The following is a 27,633-nucleotide window of genomic DNA, read 5'->3' as shown; positions in this document are numbered from 1 at the left end:
TTATTTTTTTATATCCTTTATTAAGCCTTGAATTTTCCAAATGAGTAATGCAAAAAGACCTGTTTTCTGACATAAAAATGTTTTAAGTTTATAATATAATGTTACAAGTTTAATTTATCATAAAAATGTTAAAAATGTTATATGTGGAAATGAAACCAATCTTTTGGATTATTTTATTTTTATATAACCAGCATTTCTTTCTTCTAGACTGCCTTGCCATCCAGAAAAGGATTTCGGCACCAGACCACTAAATTTTTGTATCGTTTAGTGGGATCAGAAGATATGGCTCTGGACCAAAGTATTGTCAGTCCTTACACATCTCGGATCTTGAAACCTTATATCAGGTATTCAGAGAAGAGGTGTGATGTCAAGTGTGTTATGAGAGATGTTTGTAACTTCTGTACCCCGTTACCTTGTTGGAGTGAATTAAGACCCAAGAATTGAGAGTGGGGATTGGCAAGGATTGACTTCTGGGCTCTACGGCCACTTTCATCCTTTGCTGTGTCAAGTGTACTTTTTTGCAGAAAAGATGATTCTTTGATAGAAAAGTAAAAAAGAAGGATATGTTAACTCCTAGATCTTGTTATGATGATCATAATCATGGTTTTATTTTAAACTATTAAAGTTGTATATATTTATTAGTCTGTGGAATAAGGAAATGGGAGAATTGGGAGAGGTGTCTCAACTGGGCATACACGTTGGGACGGTTTCCCATGAAGAGTCTCATCGTGTGGCGGTGCCCTGGAAGCTGGGCCCATTGGCAAGACGCTGGTAGTGTCACACGGATGGAGAGAGCACGGTGTCTTCCCTGGAGCTCCATAACCACACTGCATTCCTGGGCAGACATGTTGGGAGGCGGCGTGTGAGCCTGCCCAGACGCTGCCTTGTCCCTTGTGCTCCCAGCAGCCCTGGCAGGGATGGATGTTGTCTCCTCTGGGCTCCGCCAGCATCAGAGGTACATCCTGCGATGGAGCACTCCTCAGGGTGAACCAGGATGCTGTCTCTGCTTCCTTACTTGGTGACCAGGGACCGTCCCCTGTTCACAAAGGCTCACTGGCACCTAGTACAGTTCCTGGAGGTACAGAGGGGTCTGGTTTGATGACTGTTTATAGAGTGAATTTTGAATTCGATACCGGGAGAGTACCATAGCTATTATCAAACTAGCTACCATATAAAGGGCACAAATTTGCTTAAAGTTTCAAGCAGATCAAAGAGTTTATGTGAATCAAATTGCTAGGAATAATCCTGGGTATATTTCTTGACTTGAATTTGTTTATTTTCTGTGGTGCTGGAGGCGTGATTATGAAACAAAGCCACCCAAACTACAGCTCTTGTCACAGATCCGTTCCCACCTGCACAGGAGTGATGCCCACTGGACGCCTGAGCCCGATGCACCTCTCGATTATTGCTACGTTCGGCCAAACCACATCCCGACAATAAACTCTATGTGTCATGAGTTTTTCTGGCCTGGTATGTTTCCCTTCCCAAAAAACAAGGCAGATCCATTTTCTCTGTCACTCACTCTAGTAATTTTTAACTAGTGTATGTCATGTGACCCTAAAACCTTTACTCCCATAATTTCATTTAGTTTGTCTCTACTAACTTAGAAATATTAATTCAAATACCTCTTGCTTTCCTAAGATGAAGCAGCTAGCAATTAAAGTAATAAACAGTGTTTTTGTTTGTTTCTCTTCCCTGTTTGTCTCTGTTTCCAGAATAAAAGATTCACCCTGTTTTGCTTCTACATATGTTTAGATACCAGGTAATGTCTATCAAAGATAAACAGACAGGTAGCTTGGGTGTATTTGGACACTTCTGTTTTTTGCCTAATAATTCTTGTTGTTTTGTTTATGTAACTGTTCCCTAGATAGCGTTAGTATGGCCAAAGGTGTTTTGAAAAACCAGATACGCTGTTTATGGACTTTGAGAATAAGAGTGAACCCAATATGTTCTGTATTTTATCAGCCTTCACAAATTGTCTCTGAAGACCAAAATCATCAATTAAGGGAGCATATTTTAATTGCTTAAAAAAAAAAAAATAATGTTGTTTGGCTCTGCTTTACCATGCTGCTTTGCAATGTGAAGGAAATAATCCAGGTCTTCAGATGTTAGTTAAGATTTCATCAAGTTTAGAGCCGGGCCATCTTTCTCATCTGATAGTCATGTGATCGTGCTGTGGTGGCAGAATTGTACTCATTCGTTTGGGAGTAGTATGGGAACTGAAAGGAACATTCTGGGAGCACCTATTACTTCCTCCCCTTGTGCTAGGTGCCTTCCGTACATTAGGCATGTAATCTCTTTCATTTAACTTATTTATTGTGAAATGCAGCATTTGTACAAAAGAGCATTTAAATTGAGTGTTGGGTAAAGAACTCAACCATGTGAACACTGTTTGGGTCTTTATACCACCCCTCTGAGGTCTAGGGCTGTTCCTCAACTCACACTTGGCAGAACCAGTGTCCTTGAGACATTTGGAAACCAAGTCATGTGCATGGTAGAGGAGGCTGAGCTTGAAGCCAGGCGTGTCCAGTTCTGAACCTGTGCACTCTCCACTACCCACCGATCTGCCTCTCTCCTTTTAGCATATGTACTTTGAAAAGACCATGTTAATTATGATATTTTCTAAAATTCATTTTTATTTGTATAATCTGAATGTGTGGTATCTATGGTAATATCTTTGTCTCCATGTTTGGGTTTTTTAGCATGCAGGTATAGCTCTAAGTACAGACTGAACAGCTTGGTGTTCATTACTTCCAAAAGGCACCATGGTTTGAATGTCTGATTGTTTTCTTTCTTTAGGCATTGACCTGTCTGAGTGCCTGCAGTACCCAGACTTCAGTGTTGTTGTCCTTTATAAAAAAGTCATCATTGCCTTCGGCTTCATGGTCCCCGACGTGAAATACAATGAAGCTTACATTTCATTTCTGTTTGTCCATCCCGAATGGAGAAGAGCAGGGATTGCGACTTTCATGATTTATCATCTGATTCAGGTGAGTGTCTGTGGTCATGATTTACCAACTTGCCTCTCCGCTCCCCAGCAAGACCTGGGGGAGGAATGAAGCTGGGCTAGTCCTGGCATAGCTCAAGGGAATGGACGACCTTCAAAACAAAGTGGGAAAGAGCTAGTCATCATTTCTTGAGATTATTAAAACACACAAACCAAAACCTCCAACCTTCAAAAATAAAAGATCACTATGCAAACCCAGGTTTGAAAGAAACCAGTTTGTGAACATGTGTAGTAAATAAAATGAGAAAGTCCTGAAAATGAGACCCTAAAGCACCTGAACTGTACATACAGGTATCCACCAATGCTCTTAGAACCATCCCTATCCCATCTCTGAGAAGTGGAAATGGAACTACACGATGGTCAGTTCTTAAGTACTTTTAATCCTCTTAGATAAGCTGTATCAATAAGTAGTTAGTCCATATTTTATTACTGCTGGGTTTTTAATGTTGCTGTCACTGTGGAGGCTGGTATGAGGCTTTTGAGACTTGCTTCTAGTAGTCAGTTACACTTCATCCTTTTGTCTATATGCATCACCTTTGAAGAAAATACACAATATATCAGAAAAACAGGCAAGATTTTTTTTTTCCCCAGAATTTTTCTGATAACCTTCATTTGGTATGGATTCCTTTTTCAGAGAAGTTGGTGATGATAAGATATTTTCCCAATTTTTACTGGAACTTACACAGTAATTCCCAGTGCTGGCAGGAACCTTGAGAGTCATCTTCCTAGAGATTGCTTTCTTCTACCTTCTCAGGCAGTGACTCTGTGAATCACCCACTTGGCAACTGATAGGTACTGCCGGGTGTTGCTGTTTTTACCTGAAATCTTCTCAGCTACTTATACCACATGCTCCACCTCCCCATCTCTGCCCTACCCCACCTACTGAGTCATCTTACTTTCTGTTCATCCTTCTAGCCTAGCAGAGGACTTGCAGGATTTTCTGCCTTTTTCTTCACTGGTGAGGGCCTGAGGGCAGGGCAGGGTGATATTTTAATGTGTGTGTCCCTCGTTCCCAGCATGAGGCCTGGTGGAGTCCATCCTTGCTGAGTGTTACTGAGTGGGTAAAGAGTGACTCCTTTTTGTTTGTGCCCTGTTCCCCAGCCAGACCATAAACCCCAAGGTGCAGAGGAGGTGAGGTGTTTAGTCACCAGTACTTCATGAGGGCCATGGTCAGACTGTATATATGATCAGTTTAAAGAATACCAGTTGCACCCACAAAATTTGCTTTATACACTTTAACTTGCTATTGTCCTTGGAATACTAGTAGTTTTCTCACCCAAAAAATGCCTTTGGATACAGAATGAGAGTTAAGCAGAGAAAAGAAGGTAGCTGTCAGATGGCCTTTGAAGGAGGAGTTCTTGAGTAGAGGCCATTGATTGTAAAAAGCTCAAGGACCCTGTTAACTTTAGTATTTCAGGGCCTTCCTTTTTAAAACAAGTTCATAATTTATGTGACTTTTGGGATACCTTATTCTGTGTAGCTGGTTAAAGAATCTAAGAACTTAACTTTTGTTGCATAGCAATTATTCTTTTCCCTTAGATTAGGCCCCTGCTAAACATAGAGAAACCTATTCTAAATCTCAGTTCTGAGAAGCTAAATCTCAGCTTTGGAGGTGGGTGGAAGGGGAACTTTGGGATTCAGAGGTCCTCAGTTTTTATAATTAAAGTCTTAATATTTCATATCTGTGCACATAATTTATCATCTTTTTCTAGGAGATCTAGGAAGGGAATTTTTACCAGTTTGGGGATGTACAGAATAACATCTAGTTTAAAACAGAACTTCTCATATTGTTCTCTTTATTTGTTCAAGCTTGTCATAAATGTTTCATATGGAAGTGCTTGACATATTTAAATGTAATCTAATTATAAATTAAACAGTAAAGTTGACCATAAAAAATCCTTCTTGGCTTTTTACATCAGAGGAAAAAAACCGACCCAAAATATCATCAGTTACCACAGTCTTGTGAGTGTTTTGATAAGCAGCAAGATGCCATTCGCGTTCCAGCTGTTGCTAGGTGTTTCAGCGTCTCCTCCTCAGTCCTGATTTCTCCCGCTTCCATAACTAACCACCTATACTTGGAAGAGTTTCTTCACCCACTCATTTTCCCCTCAGGCTGTTTCATTTTCTTCTGGTATTTTTCCACTCTTTTGGCAGACCTGCATGGGCAAGGATGTCACCCTTCACGTCTCAGCAAGCAATCCCGCTATGCTGCTGTACCAGAAATTTGGATTCAAGACTGAAGAATATGTCTTAGATTTTTATGATAAATATTACCCCCTGGAGAGTAAGGAGTGTAAACATGCATTCTTTCTGAGGCTCCGACGCTGATGCGATTCTGGCTCTTTCACAGAGAGATGCATATGCTACCAGGGAACAGGTCTTTACAGAGACCTGAGGCGGTTTTTCATGTCACTGTCAGTTCTGCTCTTGGCCATTAGACCTCCCAACCAAGGTGACGAGAACGGTGGGCAGTGGAACGAGTAGTGAGCAAACCTCCAGCAAAATAACACTGCGGTCCTCATTTGGGGGAGGCCTTCACCCAGCATCTTGGGACTCCACAGTTAACTAAAACTGAATGATACAGCTGTCCTTCTTCTACCTGAGTAAAAGAGGTAAATTGATGTTCTTGGTGAGAGAGTTCTGTCCTAATTTAAAGGAGGAGAAAATGTGATCCCTGTTAAAGAGTCATGCAGTGCCCTGGAGGCACCCTCCTACAGAGAAGCTGCCCTGTGTCCTGGGATGATAGGAGATTATGAGATTACATAAAGAGATTTCGGTCCTTTTCCCAGCCATTGAACATGTGTTGTCAGTGACTCCAGGACTTCTAGGGCACTGAAGTTTGGTTGTCTTTCTTGCTGATTTTGGTCACAGTCATTAAAAATAAACTAAATGTTTGTGTCTACCTGTTGCTTCACCTGTTCTATCTGTCAGCATCTCCCTGATAGGGACTTGGACCTGGGGAAGTTGGTTGGGGGTTGGAGTGGTAGAGAAGCCTGCCATTTAGACTGCTCTCCTTGGCCTTTGCTCAGGCCCTGGAGAGTAGACCTGCTGGAACCGAGGGGTAGGGTGGTGGAAGTAGAACCAGCTGTGCACAGGATCGGTCGTGTCTTTGTAGGACTGGGTTGTTTGGTGTGTTTGTGGAGGTTGGAGATGAAATGTTGATCATTTTCTGTCAGCCAGTTTTTTTGGATCCAGCAGGAGCATTTCCAGCAAGTGTCAGATATCTGCAAATAAAACTCTTTCCTTCTAATGACCTATGGCCAGAACTTCAATCTAGTCAGTTTGCTTCCAAACCCTCTTTAATTAAGAGCATTCTTTTTCAGGGGGATATGGATTCTTTTGAGAACCCGAAGAAAGATGAATACTCTCTCTCTCTCAAAAACTGTTCATGCACATTCACAATTTTGCATCATGGATCTATGGCCCATAATTAAGAGCCTCTGTTCTAGAGACTGTACTTACAGCCAGCTCCAATGTTAAAATAATCTAGATGTTCTATCACCTGGGGAAAGTGAGTTCAGGCTCCATTTCACTTTGTAAGAAGAACTTGTAGCTATTGTCTCCTTTCTTTCTTTCTTCTTTTCCTTCCTCTCTTTTTTTGGATAGGGTTTTCCACCTTTTAAAGAATTTTGCTTGACAAAATGGATTGCAACCTGTTCCAGTTTGCTAATGCTGCCATTTTGCAAAACATCAGAAATGGATCGGCTTTGTAAAGGGGGTTTATTTGGTTAGAAAGTTACAGTCTTAAGGCCATAAAGTGTCCAAGGTAAGGCATCAACAATAAGGTACCTTTACTGGAGAAAGGCCCTTGGCATCCAGAAAACCTCTCTTAGCTGAGAAGGCATGTGGCTGGCATCTCCTTGCTCCCAGGTTGCGTTTCAAAATGGCTTTCTCCCAGGATGCTTTCTCAGGGCATCTGGGGGTATTCTCTTAGTTTGTCCCAAGCAAACTCTGGAGTAGCAAAAGTCTACTTTGAATGTTGTCTTCAAAAGATCTCTGTTGGCTGCAGCTCACATCAGGGGTCTGTAAGTCCCAGCATGTATAAGCATCAGCGTCAGAAAGCATCTGGGCCTGTGTGGCTCTTTTTAAAGGACCCCAGTAAACTAATTAAGACCCACACTGAATGGGCGGGGCCACACTTCCATAGAAACATTCAGTCAAGAGGCCATACCCTAATCAAAGGTGTCACTCACAGATGGGTGGGTCACATCTCCATGGAAATAACCCAATCTCAAAATCCCACGTGATTGGATTAAAAGATCATGGCTTTTTCTTGGGGGACATAATATATACAAACTGGCACACAACCCCATGAAGTAAAATTGAGAAAGCAATTATTTTCCAGACTTGGAAATAAATGATTGTTGAATGTGTGAACATCACGCATTTGTTGTTGCAAAGGATGTCTGAAGCAGCTGCCTCCATGACTTCAAGGAGTTGAAGAAAGCTGTGCGTTAATTTACTCTGTCTTATGTATTTTAATTATGAAAAATTTAAATCATGTACCAGCAATTATCAAGAATTTCCTATTTATCCTTTTGTTTCTTTGCTTAAGTATTTTTTAAGTGATGGTTGAATTTTATTTTTTCAAAGTATGCTGAAGATTTTCAGTCTTAACTAATTTATGTGAAACCATAACTCAAAGTAGAGATAGATAGTATTATGCCAGCAAATTCATCAGTTTTACAAACTTACTTGAATAATGATTAAAAGTATTTTCCAAATTTATATTCCAAATCTCTCATCGTAGAGGGTGCTGAATTCTTTCAGCCATGTAAAAACTTTTGAGAGCTCCCTTCTGTATATTACAGCCTAGTTCCTTTTTTTTTTAAATTGTGAAATATAACATATATACAGAAAGGCGGTAACTTTCAAAGTACAGCTTAACAAGTAGTTAGCAAATTTCAAAGGACGTTATGGGTTCCAGTTCCACCATTTCCGTTATTTCCTTCTAGTTTGCTTAAGTATTTTAAAGTAAATCCCAGATTCATAATTTCACCCCTATCTACCCAGGTAGATATTTCTAAAACAGATGGATTTTTTTTTTTAATGTAACTGAATGCCTGTTATCAGTCCTAACAAACTGAACAAAACTTTGGAATCATTTAATACATCTTCTAAATTGTCTCAGAAATGCCATTTTACAATTGGTTTGTTTTGAGCAACACATCATGACCAATTGTCCTGTGGCCAAAGTCTTAAATTAGAGTCGCCCCTGCCACCCTCCCCCATTTCTTCCCTTATGATTGATTTGCTTCAGAAACCAAATAAGTTGCCCAATAGTAAGTCCCACATTGTGGACTGCCTGTTGCTTCCTTGTTGAGTCCTGGATGAGGGGAGTAATGGGAGTATTTCTTGTCTCCCTAAGCAAGAGGTGTAGGTGAAGCTGACTTTCCCTGCTCTGTCCCCCCACCCCCAGCTTTCCCTGGGACCCCACCCCAGTTCATGGTTGGGATCTGGGCAGACCACTGCCCAGGGGTGGAGCTTGGGAGTCCTGGATACGAGGGCAGTCGGTCTTGATGTGCCTTCCTCTGGCCTTTCTCCTTGGCTCACACTCTAACAAACCCTTACCCAGCCCTCTAAGAGTGATGCTCAACGATGTAAGCCTTGGGGGTTGAGGTGTGGAAGACAGAACCGCTCCCTGTCAGCAGAGGTGTGTGAAATGTGGGAGAAAATCTCCCAGAGGGCAGAGAAGCCCTGGAGTCCTGGATAGCAACCCATGATTCAGAGCCAAGCCTACATGCCCCGTCATGCTTCACGTGTTGGACTTCTGACATTTTGTGTGTCTGTATATTTCTTTGCTGGTCTCTCAGGTCACGGTTCTTAACCTGAGGTGGTTGTATGCAAAAGTGAGTGTGTACGTGATTAGGAGTGTGTATGTGATCTGGGGAAAAGACCTGAAGCTTCATAAGATATTCAGACTATTGTGTGAGCCAAAAAGGAGTAACAAGCCCTGTTCAGTGCAGACTGGAAAAAAGAACTTCCTAGAGCCAGCTAGGTGGTTAGGACAAAGATACAGAAGGAAAGACTCACTAAAGAACAGCCTTAAATATTTTTATTTTTAATTTCGACATAATTTCAAACTTAATGGAAAAGTAGCAAAAGAGTACAAAGAATTCCCAGATACCTTTCACCCCAGTTCTCCAAATATTAACATTTTACATGTTTCATCTTTTTCTCTTAACACACACACACACACACACTCACACTTTTTTTTCTGAACTATTGAAAATAAGTTGTAGTTATCATACCCCTTTTACCTTTAAATATTTTGGTGTTTATTTCTTAAAAGCAGGGATTGTTCTTAACTAACCACATTACACCAAAAGTAGGGAAATTAACCTTGATACCATCCTGTTATGCAATCTACAGACAATTCAGAGATCATTCATCATCAAAGGAAAATCCAAGATCAAGTGTTGCGTTTAGCTGTCATATTTCATTAGTCTCTAATCAAGAACAGTTCCTGAGTCTTAATGCTGTCGTTTTTGAAGAGTAAAAGCTAGCTAGTTAGTTTGGAGAGGTGGCAAGATGATGGCGTAGACAGGAGTGGAAGTTAGTCCCCCTGGAACAACTAATAAACAACCAGGAACAACTAGTAAATAATCTGGAATAACTGCTGGGGGACAACTGTGGCTGTCCACACATTGTTCACCAACCTGGACTGGTAGGAATGCCTGAGATTGTAGCATAAAATCTGTAAGTAAAAGCTGCAGAAATGTGCTGCGAGCCCCCTCCCCCCACAGCAGGCCGAATGGCAAAATCTCACTGTGATAGAAAGCAGCACTTTCTGAACAAGTGAATATAACTCAGTCCAGCTCCAACTGGGGTCTTCATTAACAAATGTGGACTGCTGAATACAAGCTACAAATCCCAACAAGCAGACAGAGGCTGTTAGTGATGACTGACCTTAAAGAACCAGAAGACTCATCTGTCCCAGGAGGGGGAGCCCAGAAGACCAGGTGTTACCTCTGGCCGACAAGAGAAATTGGGGGCCTGTGGACTGGCTCTGAAAGGGGGCTTTCTGTCCCTTTTTCTCTCTCTCAACCTGACTGGCTCAGTGGAGAAAACCTCAGCAATTTTCAGTTTGCAGCACTCTGACCCAGACAAGGGTGGAGATAGCAGAGTCAGAGAGACAAAGAACCTATTTAAATGCAGATGATAACTCTCTAGTGGGTGTATCTTCCCTAAGAGGAAGGAGGTGGTGACTGGCCTTCCACTCAGAACCAGATCCCAGAGCCTGGGGGGAAACAGCCAAAATAGAAACTAAGTGGCCACACCTCCTTATAACCAGTCAGGAGTGACAACCTGACAGGTGGTACCTGCTGGGCAGGTTAGGAAAAGCACAGCAGCTAGAGGCCTCACAAGATGTGTTAATCTTCTTAAGAAACACCCTCAGGGAAACCTGGTACTGAATATTGCCCGCTTCTGAGACCTAAGCCCTTGCTGGTGTGGGAAAACCTGATTGGGGTAACCAAGGAAGCCAGATGCCTAGACAACAGAAAACTACAACCTACACTAGGAAAAACAAAAGATATGGCCCAGTCAGAGGAACAAATTTACACTTCAGCTGAGATACAGGAATTCAAACAACTAATGCTAAATCAATTCGACAAGTTTAGGGAAGATATGGCAAACGAAATGAAGGGAATAATGAAAACAATGGGTGAACATATAGTAGAAATCAAAAGTTTGAAAAAAAAACTGGCAGAATCTATGGAAATGAAAGGCACAACACGAGATGAAAGACACAATGGAGACATACAACAGCAGATCTCCGGGGCAGAAGAAAAAAACACTCAGGAGCTGGAGAACAAGACACCTGAAATCCTACACACAAAAGAACAGATAAGGAAAAGAATGGAAAAATATGAGCAACATCTCAGGGAGTTGAATGACAACATGAAACGTATCAATGTTTATATCATAGGTGTCCCAGAAGGAGAAGAGAAGGGAAAAGAGGCAGAAGCAATAATAGAGGAAAGAATCAGTGAAAATTTCCCATCTCTTATGAAAAACAAAATTACAGATACAAGAAGCACAGCGTGCCCCAAACAAAATAGATCTGAATAGATCTATGCCACGACACTTAATAATCAGATTATCAAATGTCAAAGACAAAGAGAGAATCCTGAAAGCAGACAGAGAAAAGCAATCCATCACATACAAAGGAAGCTTGATAAGACTATGTGTGAATTTCTCAGCAGAAACTATGAAGGCAAGAAGGAAGTGGTATGATATATTTAAGATACTGAAAGAGAAAAACCACCAACCAAGAATCCTATATCCGGCAAAACTGTCCTTCAAATATGAGGGAGAGTTTAAAATATTCTCTGACAGACAATGACAGCGTTTGTGAACAACATACCTGCTTTACAGGAAGTACTAAAGGGAACATTACAGACAGAAAGGAAAAGACAGGAGTGAGGTTTGGAACACAATTTTGGGTGACGGTAGCACAGCAATGTAAGTACAATGAACAAAGATGACTGTGAGTATGGTTGAAAGAGGAAGGTTAGGAGCATGTGTGACACCAGAAGGAAAGCGGAAAGAAAGACTGGGACAGTATAACTCAGTGAAACTTAAAGGGCTCAACAATTGTGATAAAATGCACAAATATGTTTTTACATGAGGGAGAACAAATGTCAACCCTGCAAGGTGTTAAAAATATGGTGGGATTGGGGGAAAAAGTACAATCAATGCAAACTAGAAACTGTAGTTAACAGAAACTTTGTATTATGCTTCCTTTAATGTAACAAAGGCAATATACCAAAGCTAAATGCATATTAGAGGGGGACATAAGGGAGGGATATGGGACTCTTGGCATTGGTGATGTTGTCTGACTCTTTATTCTACTTTAATTCCATCTTTCCTTTAGTTGCTTCCTAGCTGTCATTTTTTTCTTTCTTTTTTCTTTTTCTCTTGTCTCTCTTCCTTCTTTGACTCTTCCTCCTCCTTTGTGGAAGAAATAGAAATGTCCTTATATAGATAGTGGTGGTGGTGTTGGATACCTAAATACGTGACTATACAGGGAACTATCGATTGTTTACGTAGGACAGAATGTATGGTGTGTGAACAAAACTGTCTTAAAAGAAAAAAAAGGGTTGATGAAGAAACCTTGAGGGCACTATACTGAGTGAAATAAGTCAGACATATAAGGACAAATATTGCAGGGTCTCACTGATATGAACTAATTATAATATGTAAACTTATGGACATGAAATAAAAGTTACCAGGATATAGAATGAGTCTAAAGAATGGGGAGCGGTTGCTTATTATGAGCAGAATGTTCAACTAGGTTGAACTTAAGTGTTTGGAAATGGACAGAGGTGACAGTAGCATGTTGTGAGAATAACTAACAGTGCTGAATAGTGTGTGAATGTGGTGGAAAGGGGAAGCTCAGAGTCATGTATGTCACCAGAAGGAAAGTTGGAGGTTAAAAGATGGGAATGTATAAAACAGTGAATCTTGTGGTGGGCAATGTCCATGATTAACTGTACAAATATTAGAAATCTCTTTCATGAACTAGAACAAATGTATGACACTATAACCAGAAGTCAGTAATAGAGGGGCATATAGGAAAATATATATACCTATTGCAAACTATATACTACAGTTAGTAGTATTTTAACATTCTTTCATCAATAGTAACAAATGTACTATACCAATACTGTGGGTCAATAAGGGAGGGAGGTGGTCAGGGGTATGGGGGGATTTGAGTTTCCTTTTTCTGTCTTTTATTTCTTTTCTGGAGTAATGGAAATGTTCTAAAAATTGAAAGAAAATTAATTGTCATGATGGATGCACAGCTCTATGATGGTACCGTGGGCAAATGATTGTGCACTTTGGATCTTTGGATAATTGTATGGTATGTGAACAATCTCAATAAAATTGAATTAAAAAAAATAAAAAACTAGTTAGTTTGCAGAATGTCCCTGAATTTGGGTCTTCCTGGAATTAGCCAGACTGCAAGCTTTAAAGGCACAGTCCCCAAGACCACCTTCACTTGTGACACCAATTATTGGATTGGGGGGTTCCCCAAAACACCCTGAGGTTTGTTAATTCACTAGAAGGCGCCAGAACCCACTGAAAGCTATCATATGCATAGTTAATAGTTGACTATAGAGAAAGGACACAGACCACAATCGTCACAGCCTGGGAGGCTTCCAAACTTGACACTTCCTGTTGTCCTGTAGAGTCAAGACATGCTCCCCTCTCTGCCTCCAAGTGACACATGTATGGCATATTGTCAGCCAAGGAAGCACCACTGAGCCCCGGTGCTCAGAGTTTTTACTGGGGCCCCATTACATAGGCTTGATTGATGCTTGCCTGCCTCCAGGCTGAGTGACACCCGAAGATACTGGGTGCGGCTGGCTCCCACTTTAATCAGACACCCTCCAGCAGGTAAGACCTAGGTCACCTCCCAGCAGCCCAGGACAAAGGCCAGTCCTCTCTTCGGATAATGCCAGATTCTTTCCCACATGGGGTCTATCTGCTCTTTCCTCAGGTTTAGGTTTGTGTTAGGTACTTTTGGCAGGAATGCCACAGATAATGACACTGAGTTCTTGTCATGGATCATTCAGGAATCACATGCTGTCTACTGGTCCCATTTCTAGCAAAGTCGACTTTGATCCCTTAGTCAAGGAGGGAGGGTCCCTTTGTGAGGCAGTACACTGAGACTATAAATACCCTTTTTCTCCTCAAACTTTCAACCACTTCAACCACTAGTGCTAGTGTTGAAACAATGGCCTTTCAGCCTTCAAGATGTGAAGCAAAAAGCCTTCCAGGCTTCCTTAGAGAAGCAGCTTCTAGAACTGGGTCAGCAAAATTCAGCAACGTTTGGTTCTTTTACATTGCAGTGCTCTGAGCTTAAAGAGAGCCTGAGTACATTAAGTAGGTTTTTTCAGCTGTCACTCTTCAGGAAGATGCCAGCACATGTCCTGCATTCCCACTGCTATGGCAGGAGCCTACCAGGGGAGGGTCAGGATGAGGCTGCAGGGCTTAGAGGGGCTCTGCAGCCTGGTGCCCATTACTTTGAATGTGCTATAGGTTGTGCATCTCTACCCTTACCAGGGCACGTGTCATTACAAAAAGAATCAAGGATGGCTGGGTTATTAATTGCTGTGTAAGAAACCACCATGAACTCTAGTGACTTACAACCACAGCTGTTTACTCTTGGGATCCTGTGGGCTCGCTGGACGGTTCTCCCCATGGTGCCAGTTGGGGTCCCGGGGTGGCAGCAGTCAGCTGGAAGCGCCCAGGGGTCGGCTGGGGCCCTCGATGGGAGTCTCAGTTCTCTCCCAGGGGGGCCTCTCCACATGGCTGCCAGGACTGCTTCCTGGCATGGCAGCTGGCTTCCAAGAGGCCAAACCGTGATGCCAAGTGCTTATCAAGCAAGCCTCTGCTTGCAGTCTGCTTACTAATGTGCCATTGGCCGGGGGTGGTCACGTAGTTGAGCTCATGAACCATGTGGGATGGCTTTGCAGGGATGAATACAGTCCTTTGCGGGGTGTCAAAGAGCAGTCAACCACTGAGGGCCTGGATAGAAAAATCATCTGGAGTTCTGTCCCCAAGATGTTGCCTGCCCAGCATGGAAGGCTCCCTTTTGGGGAACCGGGTGGGTCAGAGCTGGGGAACACCTCATCCATGCTAGGAAACTGTGAAGGCGCTACTAGTGGTTAAAGTGCGGGAGTTCTGGGGTGCCCCCCCCTTTTTTTTGATTGTGGGCTAGCGTGCAGAGAGGAATGGGGTGTCTCCCTGAGGCCTGGCTGCATTCCTCCCTCAGCATCTGGAAGGACCTCCCCTTAGACCCTGCCCATTCTTAGAGAAAATTATACCCTCCCCCCCACTTTTTAAACACTTTTATTGAGGTATAATTTACATTCTATAAAATTTACCAATTAAAAGTATACAATTCTGTGATTTTTAAAGAAAATTTATGGAACTGTGCCTCTCTTACCCAATCCAGTTTTAGAATATTTCCATCACTCCCCCAAATTCCTGCCACTTGTTTGCAGTCAATCCCCCTCCTAACCCCAGCCCCAGGGAACCAGTAATCTCTTTTCTCTATCGATTTGCCTTTTCTGGACATCACTTATCAAATTGCTCTTTTTCTTTGCTTGAACTCATATTGGCTTCTATTAAGACCGACTATCAAAGAGTCTTATCCAGCCTGGCAGGGTCACTTTAAATATTTTGGTGTAAATTTTCCAAGACTTTTTTTTTTAATGCAATTTTATTGAGATATATTCAGCATAGAAACCATCTAAAGTATACAATCACTGCTCCAAGCCTTTTTTTTTTCCTATGCACACATGTCCTACATACCCTAATTTTTAGATTAAAATGTGATCATCTCGTTTAACTTGTTCTATAACCTTTTTTCCTTAGTAATCACAAAAAGCATGCCAAGTCATCAAATATTGTTTTTCAAACATGTTTAATGATAGAATTCTATTTCCTTATATGAGTATACCATAATTTTAAAAATCCCCCTTGTTTCCAATTTCTCTGTTGTAAACAATACTGCATTAAGTGTTCTGGAAGCTAAATTTGGAAGCAGATCCACGATTATTTCCTTAGAATACATTGCTGGAAATGGAATTGCTGGATTAAAGGAGATACAAGGTCTTAAAGTGCACTCAATATTAATCACCATTCTAAAAGGTTTGTGTATGTTAACTCAGAAATTTATTTAAATCTCACAGCAGCTCAGTAAGGCAGGTACTATTATGATGCTCATTTTTTTTTTTCCAATTCAAACTGAAGCACGGAGAGAGTAACTTCCCCAAACTCACAGCTAGTAACTGGCAGAGCCAAGATTCAGACCCAGGTTGCCTGGCTCCAGGACCTTCAATGTTAACCACACGCGTGTGCACATACACACATGTACACACTTCACAATTCGACCCATTTGATTACATTTACTTTTGTTAGTAAATATTTCTACTTTTGTTAGTGTTGAACAGACAACTTGAGAATTTCAAGAAGAAATTCAAGAGCAACATTGGAGGACTTACACTTCTCATTTTCATAATTTACTGCAAAGCTTCAGTGATCAGGATGGTGTGGTGATTGCATAAGTAACAATAGAATAGAATTGAGAGCCCGGAAATAACCCTTATGTTTACAATCAAGTGATCCACGGGAAAGGAACAGTCTTTTCAACAAATGTGCTGGCAACATGCAATAAATAAATTTGGACCCCTTCCTCACAACAAAAAGTTAACTCAAAATGTATCACAGACCTAAATGTAAGAGTTAAACTATAAAACCCTTAGAAGAAAACAAAGGAGTAAATCTTCATGATCCTTGAGTTAGGCAGTGGATTCTAAGATACATCAAAAGCAGAAGTATTAAAAGAAAAAATTGATAAATTGGACTCAAAATTGAAAACATTTGTGCTTCAAAAGACAACATCAAGAAAGTGAAAATTCAACCCTGAGACTAGGAGAAAATATTTGGAAATCACATATCTGATAAGGGACTTACATTCAGATATATAAAGAACTCTTACAACTCAATAATAAGACAAACAACCCAATGAGAAAATGGGCAAAGGACTTAAATAGACATTTCTCCAAAGAATATATACAAATGGCCAATAAGCATATGAAAAAATGCTAAGCCTTATTAGTCTTTAGGAAAATGCAAATCAAACCCACAATGCAATGCCCCTTCAGATTCACTAGGATAGCTATAATAAAAAAGACATAGTATTGGCGAAGCTATGCAAAAGTTGGAACCCTGACACATCGCTGGTAGGAATATAAAATGGCTCAGAGAAGGAGCTAAGATGGCAGCATAGAGAGGAGTGGAAGACTGTTAGCCCCACCCCCCCAGAACAATTCATAAATGACCAAAAAACTAGTAAATAACCTGGAATAACTGCAAGGAGACAAACATGGCTGTCCACTCATCATCCACCAACCTGAATTGGGAGAAATGCCCGAGATTGCAGCATAAAATCTGTAAGTAAAACTGCGGACCTGCGCTGAAAGCCGAGAGCCCCTCCCTCATGGAAGCCTCGCGGTGCTAGAGAGCAGCACTCTCTCAGCCCAGCCCCAAATGGGGTTTTAATGTTAACTGCTCAATACGGACAGCAAATCCTCAACAAGCAGACAGAGGCTTTTGGGGACAACTGACCTTGGGAGAGTCAGGGGACATATCTGTCTCAGGACAGGGAGCCCAGAGGATCGGGTGCTATCTCTGGCTGATAGGTGAACCTGGGAGCTTTTCTGTCCCTTTCTCTCTCTGTGGAGAAAACCTCAGCCATTTTCAGCCTGCAGCACTTTGCAGTAAGGACAGCCTCAGCCATTTTAAAATCAAAACACTTTGATCAGCAGAGTCAGAGAAACAAAGAACTTATTGATATGCAGTGACCTCTCTGGAGGGGGCACAGCTTCCCAAGAGGAAAGGGAGGGGCCCAGCTCTACTGCCTGCCTTTCCAGAACCAGACCCCAAAGCCTGGGGGAGGAGAGCCACAGGCCACACCCTCTTACACAGGCGGTGACAGGCTGACAGGTGCACCTGCCGGGCAGAAAAGCACAGGTGTATCAATCCTCTAAGAAAAACCATCAGGGAAACCAGATATTGAATATTTCCTCCTTCTGTGACCTGAGCCTGTTCTCATCTGAGAAAACCTGATTGGGGTGGCCTAGGAGGTCAGATGCCTAGACAACAGAAAACTACAACCTACACTAAGAAAACTGAACCTATGGCCCAGTCAAAGGAACAAACGTACACTTCAACTGAGATACAGGAATTTAAACAACTAATGCTAAATCAATTCAAAAAGTTTAGAGAATATTTCACAAAAGAGATAGAGGCTGTAAAGAAAACACTGGGCATACATAAGGGAGAAATCAAAAGTTCAAAAAAACAACTAGTAGAATCTATGGAAATGAAAGGCACAACACAAGAGATGAAAGACACAATGGAAACATACAACAGCAGATCTCAAGACGCAGAAGAAAACACTCAAGAACTGGAGAACAAAACACCTGAAAACCTACATGCAAAGGAGCAGATGGAGAAAAGAATGAAAAAATATGAGCAATGTCTCCGGGAACTTAAGGATGAAACAAAGTACAAGAGTGTACGTATCATTGGTGTCCCAGAAGGAGAAGAGAAGGGAAAAGGGGCAGAGGCAATAATAGAGGAAATAATCAATGAAAATTTCCCATCTCTTATGAAAGACATAAAATTACAGATCCAAGAAGCGCAGCATACTCCAAACAGAATAGATCTGAATAGGCCAATGCGAAGACACTTAATAATTAGATTATCAAATATCAAAGACGGAGAGAATCCTGAAAGCAGCAAGAGAAAAGCAATCCATCACATACAAAGGAAGCTTAAGACTATGTGCGGATCTCTCAGCAGAAACCATGGAGGCAAGAAGGAAGTGGTGTGATATATTTAAGATACTGAAAGAGAAAAACCGCCAACCAAGAATCCTATATCCAGCAAAGCTGTCCTTCAAATATGAGGGAGAGCTCAAAATATTTTCTGACAAACAGACAATGAGAGACTTTGTGAACAAGACACCCGCCCTACAGGAAATACTACAGGGAGCACTACAGGGTGATAGAAGACAGGAGTGCATGGTTTGGAACACAGTTTTGGGAGATGGTAGCACAGCAATGTAAGTACACTGAACAAAGATAACTATGAATACGGTTGAGAGAGGAAGGTTGGGAGCATGTGAGACACCAGAAGAAAGGAGGAAAGATAAAGACTGGGACTCTGTAACTTGGTGAAATCTAGCGTGTTCAACAATTGTGATAACATGTACAAATATGTTCTTTTATGAGGGAGAACAAGCAAATGTCAGCCTTGCAAGGTGTTAAAATGGTGCAAACACATTGGAAAACAATTTGTCCATTTTTCAAAATGTTAAACATAGAATTATCATATGATTCTCAGCAGTTCCATTTCTGGGTATCTACCACAGGAAATGAAAACAGATGCCCGCGCAAATACTTGTACATGAATATTCATAGTAGCACTGTTCCCAACAGCCTCAAAGAGGAAAGAACCCAAATGTCCATCAACTCTTGAATGTGTAAACAAAATGTGGTGTATACAAAGAATGGAACATCACTCAGCAAAAACAATGGAACAAAGCACTGATAAATGCCACAACATGGATGAACCTCAGAAACATCATAAAAGTTCCGAGAAAGAAGCCAGACACCCCAGAACACGTTGTTCGATTCCTTTGATAAGAAATGCCCAGCAAAGGCACAGCTACAGAGACAGAAACTAGGTTAGTGATCACCCAATGCCAAGGGGTTGGGATGGGGAGTGACTACAAATGAGTATCAGGTTTCTTTTGGAAATGCTCTAAAATGAGACTGGTGATGGTTGTACAACTTTATAAATATACTGAAGATCACTGAATCATATACTTAAAATGGGTGAATTTTATATATGTAAATTATAGCACAATAAGGCTGTTAATTAAAAAGAAGAAGAGAAGGAGGAGGAGGAGAAAGAGGAGGGGGAAAAAAGCTCTTCCTGCTTAGTCTTCTTCCTTTGCGGTGTTTTCTGACTCAGACAGCACTAACTGCTCAATGTCTCGCCCAAACTAAAATCCTCAGTGGCGATTTACTCCATCCCCACCCCAGCTGACCTAGCAGGAGGTCATTCATCCTCCTAACTATATCTTGACTCAGATCCCCCTGCCGTGTAAGCCCACTTTCTCTCACCTAACCCTGCTTCCCTTGCCTGAGCTACTGTGCTAGTCTGCAAATTGTCCTCCTGCTTTCCCTCCATCTTCCATCCTGCTGTCAAGTAGTTGTGTTTCTTTAAAAAAAAAATCAAATTTTTTGTATACAAATTACTGTATACACAGTATAGAAAAAATTTTTAAATAAAGGAAAAAACAATTTTACACTCTGAAAATGCTTTCATTTTAGTGACTTTCCTTCCAATTCTTTTGTCAGCTTGTTTTTTGAAGCATAATTTAATCCTGGTACATGTGACGTTTCGTGTCCTACTTTTATGTTTTCAAGTTGCTAAATGGTTGTCATAAATTTTTTTTTCATTGGCTCTATTTTCTTAGGTATTCTTTTATTTTATTTCTGATTTTACAAATAACACTGTAGTGGACATGTAAATCCCTGAGGTTTTTGCCATGGATTGTTCTTTTCTTCTCTGCATTTCTACAGACAGAAAATCAGACTCACTGGCTTTTGTGGTCCAAAAGTCTAAACCTTTGGGTCTTAGAGGTGCTGAGGTGTAAACTAATATTTGGGAAAGCACAGCTTTCTCCTGAGGTTAGTCAGAGAGTCCCTGGGGCTAGAGAAGGCGAGGAAGTGAGTGGTGAGGTAGGGAGAAGGCTTAAACAACCACCACCACGAATTATCATCTCACCTGGTTTAAGTCTAGAGGCAACACATCCCATGGTCACACAACTTATTAATTATTAGCTATGTGACATTAGGCAAGTTATTTGATGTCCGTTTCCTCCTTTGTGAAACAGGATCCTTGCAGCTGTGTACTGTATTGGTCACCCATGGCTGTGTAACAAATACATTCAAAATCTCTGTGGCCGACAGCAATAGGTATTTCCTTTCCATGTGTCTACAGGTTGGCAGGGCTTGGCTGGGCCACTCTAATCCAATCTGGTTGTGCAGCCAGGCTTGGTTCCTTGGGCTGGTGGGCTCAGGTCTGCTCTGGGCACGTTCCTTCTGGGCCCCAGGGTGACATGGCATCTGGCACTGTGGAGAAGTTCTTCATATCACAATGGCAGAGGCACAAGAGAGTAGAAAAACCCAAGGCCCTGCTCAGGAACTGGCCGCTGTCACTTCTGCCTCCCTTTCCTTTGGCCAAAGCAAGTCCCATGTCCCAGGCCATTATCAGAAGGAAGGAGAAATGACTTCCTCCCATTCCAATGGGTGAGAGTATAAAGTCCCTTGGCAAAGGACAAGAAAAACTGTAAACAGTGCATAAGGAAAAAGTGAATCAGTAGATTAAATGAAAGTATTTTATTACTTAACATTGTACAATTCAAAATAATTTCTAATTTCTCTTGTGACTTCCTGTCTGACTGATGGGTTATTGAGAATTGGCTTATTTAATTTCCATATGTCTTTCTGTTAGTGGTTTCTAGTTTAATTCTCTTGTAATCAGAGAACATATGGTGTAGCAATGTTAAATTTACTGAAGTCGACTATGGTGTTGTGGTTACATAAGAGAATATCTCTGCTCTTAGGAAATATATGTTGAAATATTTAGGGGTAAATTGCCATGATGTATGCAACTTACCCTTAAACGGGGCAGAAAAAAATGTGTGTGTGTGCGAGTGTGTGGAGGGGGGCAGACTGAAAGAATGTGCAAATCAGAAAGCTAATGGGTAAAATGTTAACAGTTGGTGAATCTGAATAAAGGGTATACCCAGATTGTTTGTACTCTTTTTTATTTTTTCATTTATTTGTTTATTTATGTCCCCCCCGTGTGTATATTCCTCCATACCTCCTCCATGCCCATACCAATATTTACTAATATTTATACAATTAGATGGGCCTTTGTTCTATAAAATGGGATCATTCTGGGCAATAATTATTGGGCAGTTTGATTTTCTCTCTTAACAATACATCATATACATCCTCCAGATCAGAAGAGGTAAACAATTTACTTTTAAACAGAGCTGCATACTATTCCATAGTGCCTAAGTGTCAGTTTCTTCAACAATCCCCCCTTTGATGTATTCTCACAGTTTCCAGGTTTTTGCCACCATAAACAAGGCAGCCAAAAACATCCTAGTACATATATCCTGTAGTATTGGTGATGAATCTGTGAATCACTTCTGAAATTAGAATTACAGCATTTGTGGATTGTTCAAGATCCATTAAGCTCAAAGTTGTTCTGCAATGGGAGAAGGGCTGGTCTCTGGAGGCCATCTGCTCACTCCTCATGTCCGGTTAGTTGGATGTGAGCCCAGCATCTTCCAGATGAGGGCTGGAACATCCTTTGGGAAGCTGGGGACACCAAGTTTCTCTTTGGACACAAAGAGACTGTAGAAACCCGTCTTCTGTTTTGTTGGCAGGCATCCCATTTTTGGCAGGTGGATTCAACGTTTCTGCACATTGACTGAACTTCACACATCCCTTCTCAGCTAGTTCATGGGTGCCAGTTAATTATAAAATGTTAAAAAGGAATTTGCCAGAAATTGGGGTGGAGGGGCACATATGGCCCACAAGCCATGATCGGATGCTCAGGTGAGTAATTTCTAGCACATTTAACTTGGCTGAGACCAGAGTTTTGATCTCCACATGGGACACAATGCCTCACAGCCAGAACAAGAGGTAACATTCATGGAATGTTGCCTCTGGCCAGGCAGTGAGCTGAGCACTGTAACCTAGACCACCTCATTTAATTCCTCCCGTGACTCCATGAGGTATGCGTGGGGTGCTACCACAAGCCTACTCTATGAGTTACCTGTGGCTGCCACCCCAAAACCTGGTGGCTTAAAACAGCTACCAGTTACGTACTCTAGATTGGTGAGTGGGTATAAAGGAGGTTGGGTCCAACCTGGCAGCCCTTCCAGTTTCAGGCTCCCTCGTGTCTGTGGTCAGCTGCGGGTCAGCCAGGTGGCCTCTTTTAGGGCCTTCAAGTTGGGAGCCTTTAGTCCACGGTCTGCCTTGGGGAGAGATGGCCTTTCTGCCCAGGGAGTGCCCTTGGACCACCAGCTGGGAATGGTGAGCATGGAGCCTTTCTTCAGGGGAGGGAGTGCCCAGAAGTCAGGTTTCAAAGGTGTTATTTAGTCCCAAGATTTCGGTGGAGCACTTTCTATGTCTCTAGCTCTGTGCAAGGCTCTAGGATTCCCAAGAGGACTCATCCTAAAGCCTTTAACAATTCGGGCACCCCCTCATAGGGTCTCAGTCAAGGTCAGGGACATGGCCTAAAGGCTCAAGTCCTGCCCGTGGCCAAATAGAGGCCTTCTGCATTCTCCTCGTGGGGTCACCTGGGACTCTGGGTCTGCCGGCTGAGTGGGGCCATCGATGTTGCCCCCCAATACACTGGTCCATGGCTGATCATGTCATCATCCATTATCCTATTTCCACCCCATAGACCTCTGAGGGGATAGGATTGGGGTTGAGGGGCCCTCCAGCACCCAGGAGGGGCTGCTGTGACAGTCTCCAAATGAGCCTGAGCAACAACTCTCCCCCACCAACCCAAGCCCACACCTGCCAGGTTCCTCCCAATGTCCACTCCTGGTTCTTACCTTCAGCCAGGGCCGTGGTTCTATGATCCAGCTGGGAGGGCAGAGCCACCATAAATATTCCACACGATGGCAAAGCCACTTCTCAACCCACTGCTGGCAGGAACCTGAATTCCAACATTGGAATGTTTTGGGGTGGAGGGAAAGGGTAGGGCCTGAGAGCCTTTCCTACGCCTTGTTTTCCTCTCACCCTTGTTTCTGGACAGCAGGTGCTTTAAAAGCAAGGAAAAGGCCTTTCCTGCTGGCGTGTTCCACGCAGTTCCTCCACCCCCCACCCCTACCCCAGCCAACTCCTTCAACAGGACTCAGGTCATCTCCTCACTGGGACCTTTCCCAACAGCCCCAGATGGAGCTGACCTCCCTGACCACCCTCCACTGGCTATTGTCAGTCAATGCATGTGCTTGTTTTTGTTTTTAATTTTCTGATTTTTATATTTTATTGAGTCAGCTTAATGAATTTTAAGCTAGGTGTACACCTGTATACCAGACACCGAGTGTTCTAGTTTGCTAATGCTGCCAGAATGCAAAACACCAGAAATGGATCAGTTTTTAAAAGGAGGTTTATTTGGTTACACAGTTACAGTTTTAAGGCCATAAAGTGTCCAAGGTAACATATCAGCAATTGGGTACCTTCACTGGAGGATGGCCAACGGTGTCCGGAAAACCTCTGTTAGCTGGGAAGGCACATGGCTGGCGTCTGCTCCAGAGTTCTGGTTTCAAAATGGCTTTCCAGTTAACTCTATCCCTGAATTGTAAGGCCTATCTCTAAACTTTGAGATGCTGATCCCCTAGCGTATAACCTGATTGGTCTCTGGAACAATGCATATCTCTGAGACACCTGAAACTCAGAGCTAGAGCTCGGCAGATATGAATGTCAGTATTAGTGCATACACCCACTGTCAAAAAAGAAAAAAAAAAAAAAAAAAAAGCTGAAAAAGAACCCAGACTTCAATTAGTGATATGAGTGAAGCAGGTCTGGTTAAGACCAGGGCAAGCCAGGCCAAAGGATAAAGGTTGAAACTGACTGTGTTTTAAAACTTCAACTTCCATGTGAGACCAAGGGAAGAGATGTTTATTTGGTACAGGATCTATATTTTCTAAACAATTTAACTTGTACAGTGTGTTCGAATACCATAATTACATAGAACTTTGACTAGGAAGTGAGACCTGGTAGGTTTGTATAGGTTAATGTGAAATAGTGACACATCCCAGAGTAATTTGGGCAGATAATAAAAAATATATTTAAAGCCTCCTCCTCCCCAGCCCCAAGGATCTGGGGGAAGGTGCGGATGTGTTGGACATCCTCACCTGGACTGGTGTTGATGTTGTCACAAATATCGGGACTGGCGGTTTGATGTGCTGAGCCCTCGAGCATGGGACTTGCCCTTATGAAGCTATTACCACAAAGGAGAGTCTAAACTTGCATGTAATGGTACCTAAGAGTCTCCCCCTGAGTACCTCTTTGTTGCTCAGATGTGGCCCTCTCTCTCTCTAACTGAGCCATCTCGACAGGTGAACTCGCTGCCCTCCCCCCTACATGGGACCCGACTCCCAGGGGTGTAAATCTCCCTGGCAACGCAGAGTATGACTCCCGGGGATGAATGTGGACCCGGCATCGTGGGACTGAGAGTATCTTCTTGACCAAAAGGGGGATGCAAAATGAGACGAAATAGTTTCAGTGGCTGAGACATTCCAAATGGAGTCGAGAGGTCACTCTGCTGGACGTTCTTATGCACTATATAGATAATACCTCTTAGGCTTTAATGTATTGGAATAGCTAGAAGTAAATACCTGAAACCACCAAACTCCAACCCAGCAGTCTGGACTCCTGAAGACAATTATATAATAATGTAGATTACAAGGGGTGACAGTGTGATTGTGAAGACCTTGTGGGTCACACCCCCTTTATCTAGTGTATGGATGAGTGGAGGAATGGGGATAAAAACTAAAGGACAAATGGGGTGGGATGGGGGGATGATTTGGGTGTTTTTTTTCACTTTTATTTTTTATTCTTGTTCTGGTTCTTTCTGATGTAAGGAAAATGTTCAGAGATAGATTGTGGTGATAAACGCATAACTATGTTATCATACTGTGGACAGTGGATTGTATATCATGGATGATTGTATGGTGTGTGAATGTATTTCAATAAAACTGAATTTAATAAAATAAAATAAAAAAAAGGCTTTCTCCCAGGACGTTCCTTTCTAGGCTGCAGTTCCTCAAAAATGTCACTCTTACTTGCTCTTGGAATATTTGTCCTCTCCCAGCTTCTCTGGAGCAAGAGTCTGATTTCAACAGCCATCTTCAAAATGTCTCTGTAACACTCCCCTTTGTCTAGTTTATGGATGGATGAGTAGAAAAATGGGGGAAGAAAAAAAAGGGCACCCAGTGTTCTTTTTTGCTTTAGTTGCTCTTTTTCACCTTAATTTTTATTCTTATTGTTCTTGTGTGTGTGGTGGTGAAAATGTCAAAGATTAATTTTGGTGATGAATGCACAACTATATAATGGTACTGTAAACAATTGAATGTATGCTTTGTTTTGTATGACTGCATGGTATGTGACCATATCTCAATAAAATGAATAAAAAAACACACAAAAAAGAAGCATCTTCATAACTGTCCTCTTGCACAAAGTGATTTGTTTTCAGGTCTGCTATTTGCTTCAGAATATATATAACTTTTATACATTTCTAACTGCCACAGAGCTTTCTGTTTCTAAAATCCAATTAGAAAGCAGTATCTTCGATTTCAATTCAAAACATATCTGTTTTTAAAGAACTCAATTAAAATTTTCAACACTAGACCTATCCCTTGCTCTCTCCTTCCACATCTAGTTCCATGGTGGCCAGGAAATTAATACTAATAAATATAGTGATATCCCTCGAGGCATTATATATAAAGATCCCTGCTTTGTTTTTGGATCTTAACACAGCAAGATGATGGGTTTCAGGAAATAAAGCCAGCTATAGATATTTTGATAGGCATTCTAAGCTGAAATAATATTTTATAACAAAACTGAGAAGTTAAAAATAAGTTCTTTATGTAGCCTCATACTTCAAAGCACAGTTCAAAAGTTACCTATTCCAAAACTCTTCCCTGCTTCCTGCAGCCAGAAGTCTCCTTCCTTTCACCTGAGGGTTTTGCATTTTATTGATATCTTACATCACATTCTGCCTTGTAATGCAGTAACTTCTGAATGTCTTTTCTCTTCTGGCTGACAAACTCCTAAAGACAGGGACTGTATTCTGAGTTACTTCCACTCTTGATGTCCCTCTCTTGGCTGGCACTTAGTACATGTTCAATAAAACATTTACTGAATTAAAAAAAAATGTCTCTATAAGCTTCAGCTCCTCTCTCAGCTTACATACATTCTTCAAAGTGTCCCTCTTGGCTGTAGCAAGCTTGTTCCTTCTGTCTGAGCATATATAGTGCTTAGTAAATTAATCAAGGCCCATGCTGAATGGGCAGGGCCACACTTCCATGGAAATTATCCAATGAAAGATCTCACCCACAGTTGAGTGATCACATCTCCACAGAAACATCAAATCAAAAGTCTCCAACCCAATCAACATCAATACATTTCCTTCCCACCCAAGATAGCATGAAAGATAATGGCAGTTTGGGGGACATAATACATCCAAACCAGCACGCTGAGATAAAGATGTAGACCCTTTCCTGTACTATAGAAGGTTCCCTTGTGCCTGGGTCAGTACCCTCCAAGGTCACCACTTTTGTGACCTTTATCCCTTTGGTGAGTTTTGCCACCTCTTAACCTTCACATAAATGTAATCATTTGAATCCCATGCATTTCCACCATTACGCCAATTGTTAATTTGCGCTAGTCTCTCCTCCACAAGGCTGGGGGCTCCTTGAGGGTGGGACTGGGTCTTAGTCTCCTCTATGTCCCCCACCCCCAGGTTAATGCAGAGTAGGGTACACGGTAGATGTTGGGTCAATGAACAGGAATTTGTCTTCACAGCAGGGGTAAGGGGTAAGAGAACAAACTGCCCGTGTTCAAATCTTGGCTTTCATTCTTACCACAGCATGACCTTGGGCAAGTTACTTAACCTCTCTGTATCCAAACTGGGGGCAATGAAAGTACCTACTTCATAGGGTCATGGTGATAATTGAATGAGCCTATATTTATAAAGCTCTTACAAATGCCCAGTGGTGCTATATAAGTGTTTGTTAAACTAAGACATGAAAATTCATGTTTTCCACCACAGTAGTTGAGGTCAGGGCTTAGCCTTCTTTTTAAACCACAATCTCCTGAATCAGGGGCCAGCAAACTAATCTGCCCACCACCTATAAAAAAAGTTTTATTAGAACAGACACACCCATTGGTTTATGTATTGTCTGACTCCTTTCCACCGCAATGGCAGAGTTGAGTAGTTGT

At 41.9% G+C, this 27,633-nt stretch overlaps 1 protein-coding gene across 4 annotated transcripts in view; it reads left to right on the top strand.

Annotated features, from left to right (window-relative positions):
• KAT14 (lysine acetyltransferase 14) overlaps positions 1-24,782 on the top strand; it is a 47,381-nt gene extending 22,599 nt beyond the window's left edge. The window contains exons 7-11 of one of the 4 annotated variants that reach the window (XR_005213068.1): positions 208-344; positions 1,295-1,470; positions 2,800-2,990; positions 22,062-22,233; positions 24,750-24,782. Coding sequence is in view for 3 of the 4 variants with exons in the window: in XM_037811552.1 (XP_037667480.1) it covers positions 208-344; positions 1,295-1,470; positions 2,800-2,990; positions 5,162-5,335 (678 nt within the window). In the remaining variant the exon portion in view is untranslated. Of the gene's footprint in view, positions 1-207; positions 345-1,294; positions 1,471-2,799; positions 2,991-5,161; positions 5,910-22,061; positions 23,830-24,749 lie in introns of those variants that run through there. The other 3 variants (XM_037811554.1, XM_037811553.1, XM_037811552.1) reach the window with 3 other exon arrangements.
• Positions 24,783-27,633: the final 2,851 nt, after the last annotated feature.

Source organism: Choloepus didactylus, chromosome 19 (genome assembly GCF_015220235.1).
Source record: "Choloepus didactylus isolate mChoDid1 chromosome 19, mChoDid1.pri, whole genome shotgun sequence".
Taxonomy (NCBI): domain Eukaryota; kingdom Metazoa; phylum Chordata; class Mammalia; order Pilosa; family Megalonychidae; genus Choloepus; species Choloepus didactylus.
The sequence above is the reverse complement of the archived record's forward strand: the minus strand, read 5'-3'. Positions and strand labels throughout refer to the sequence as shown.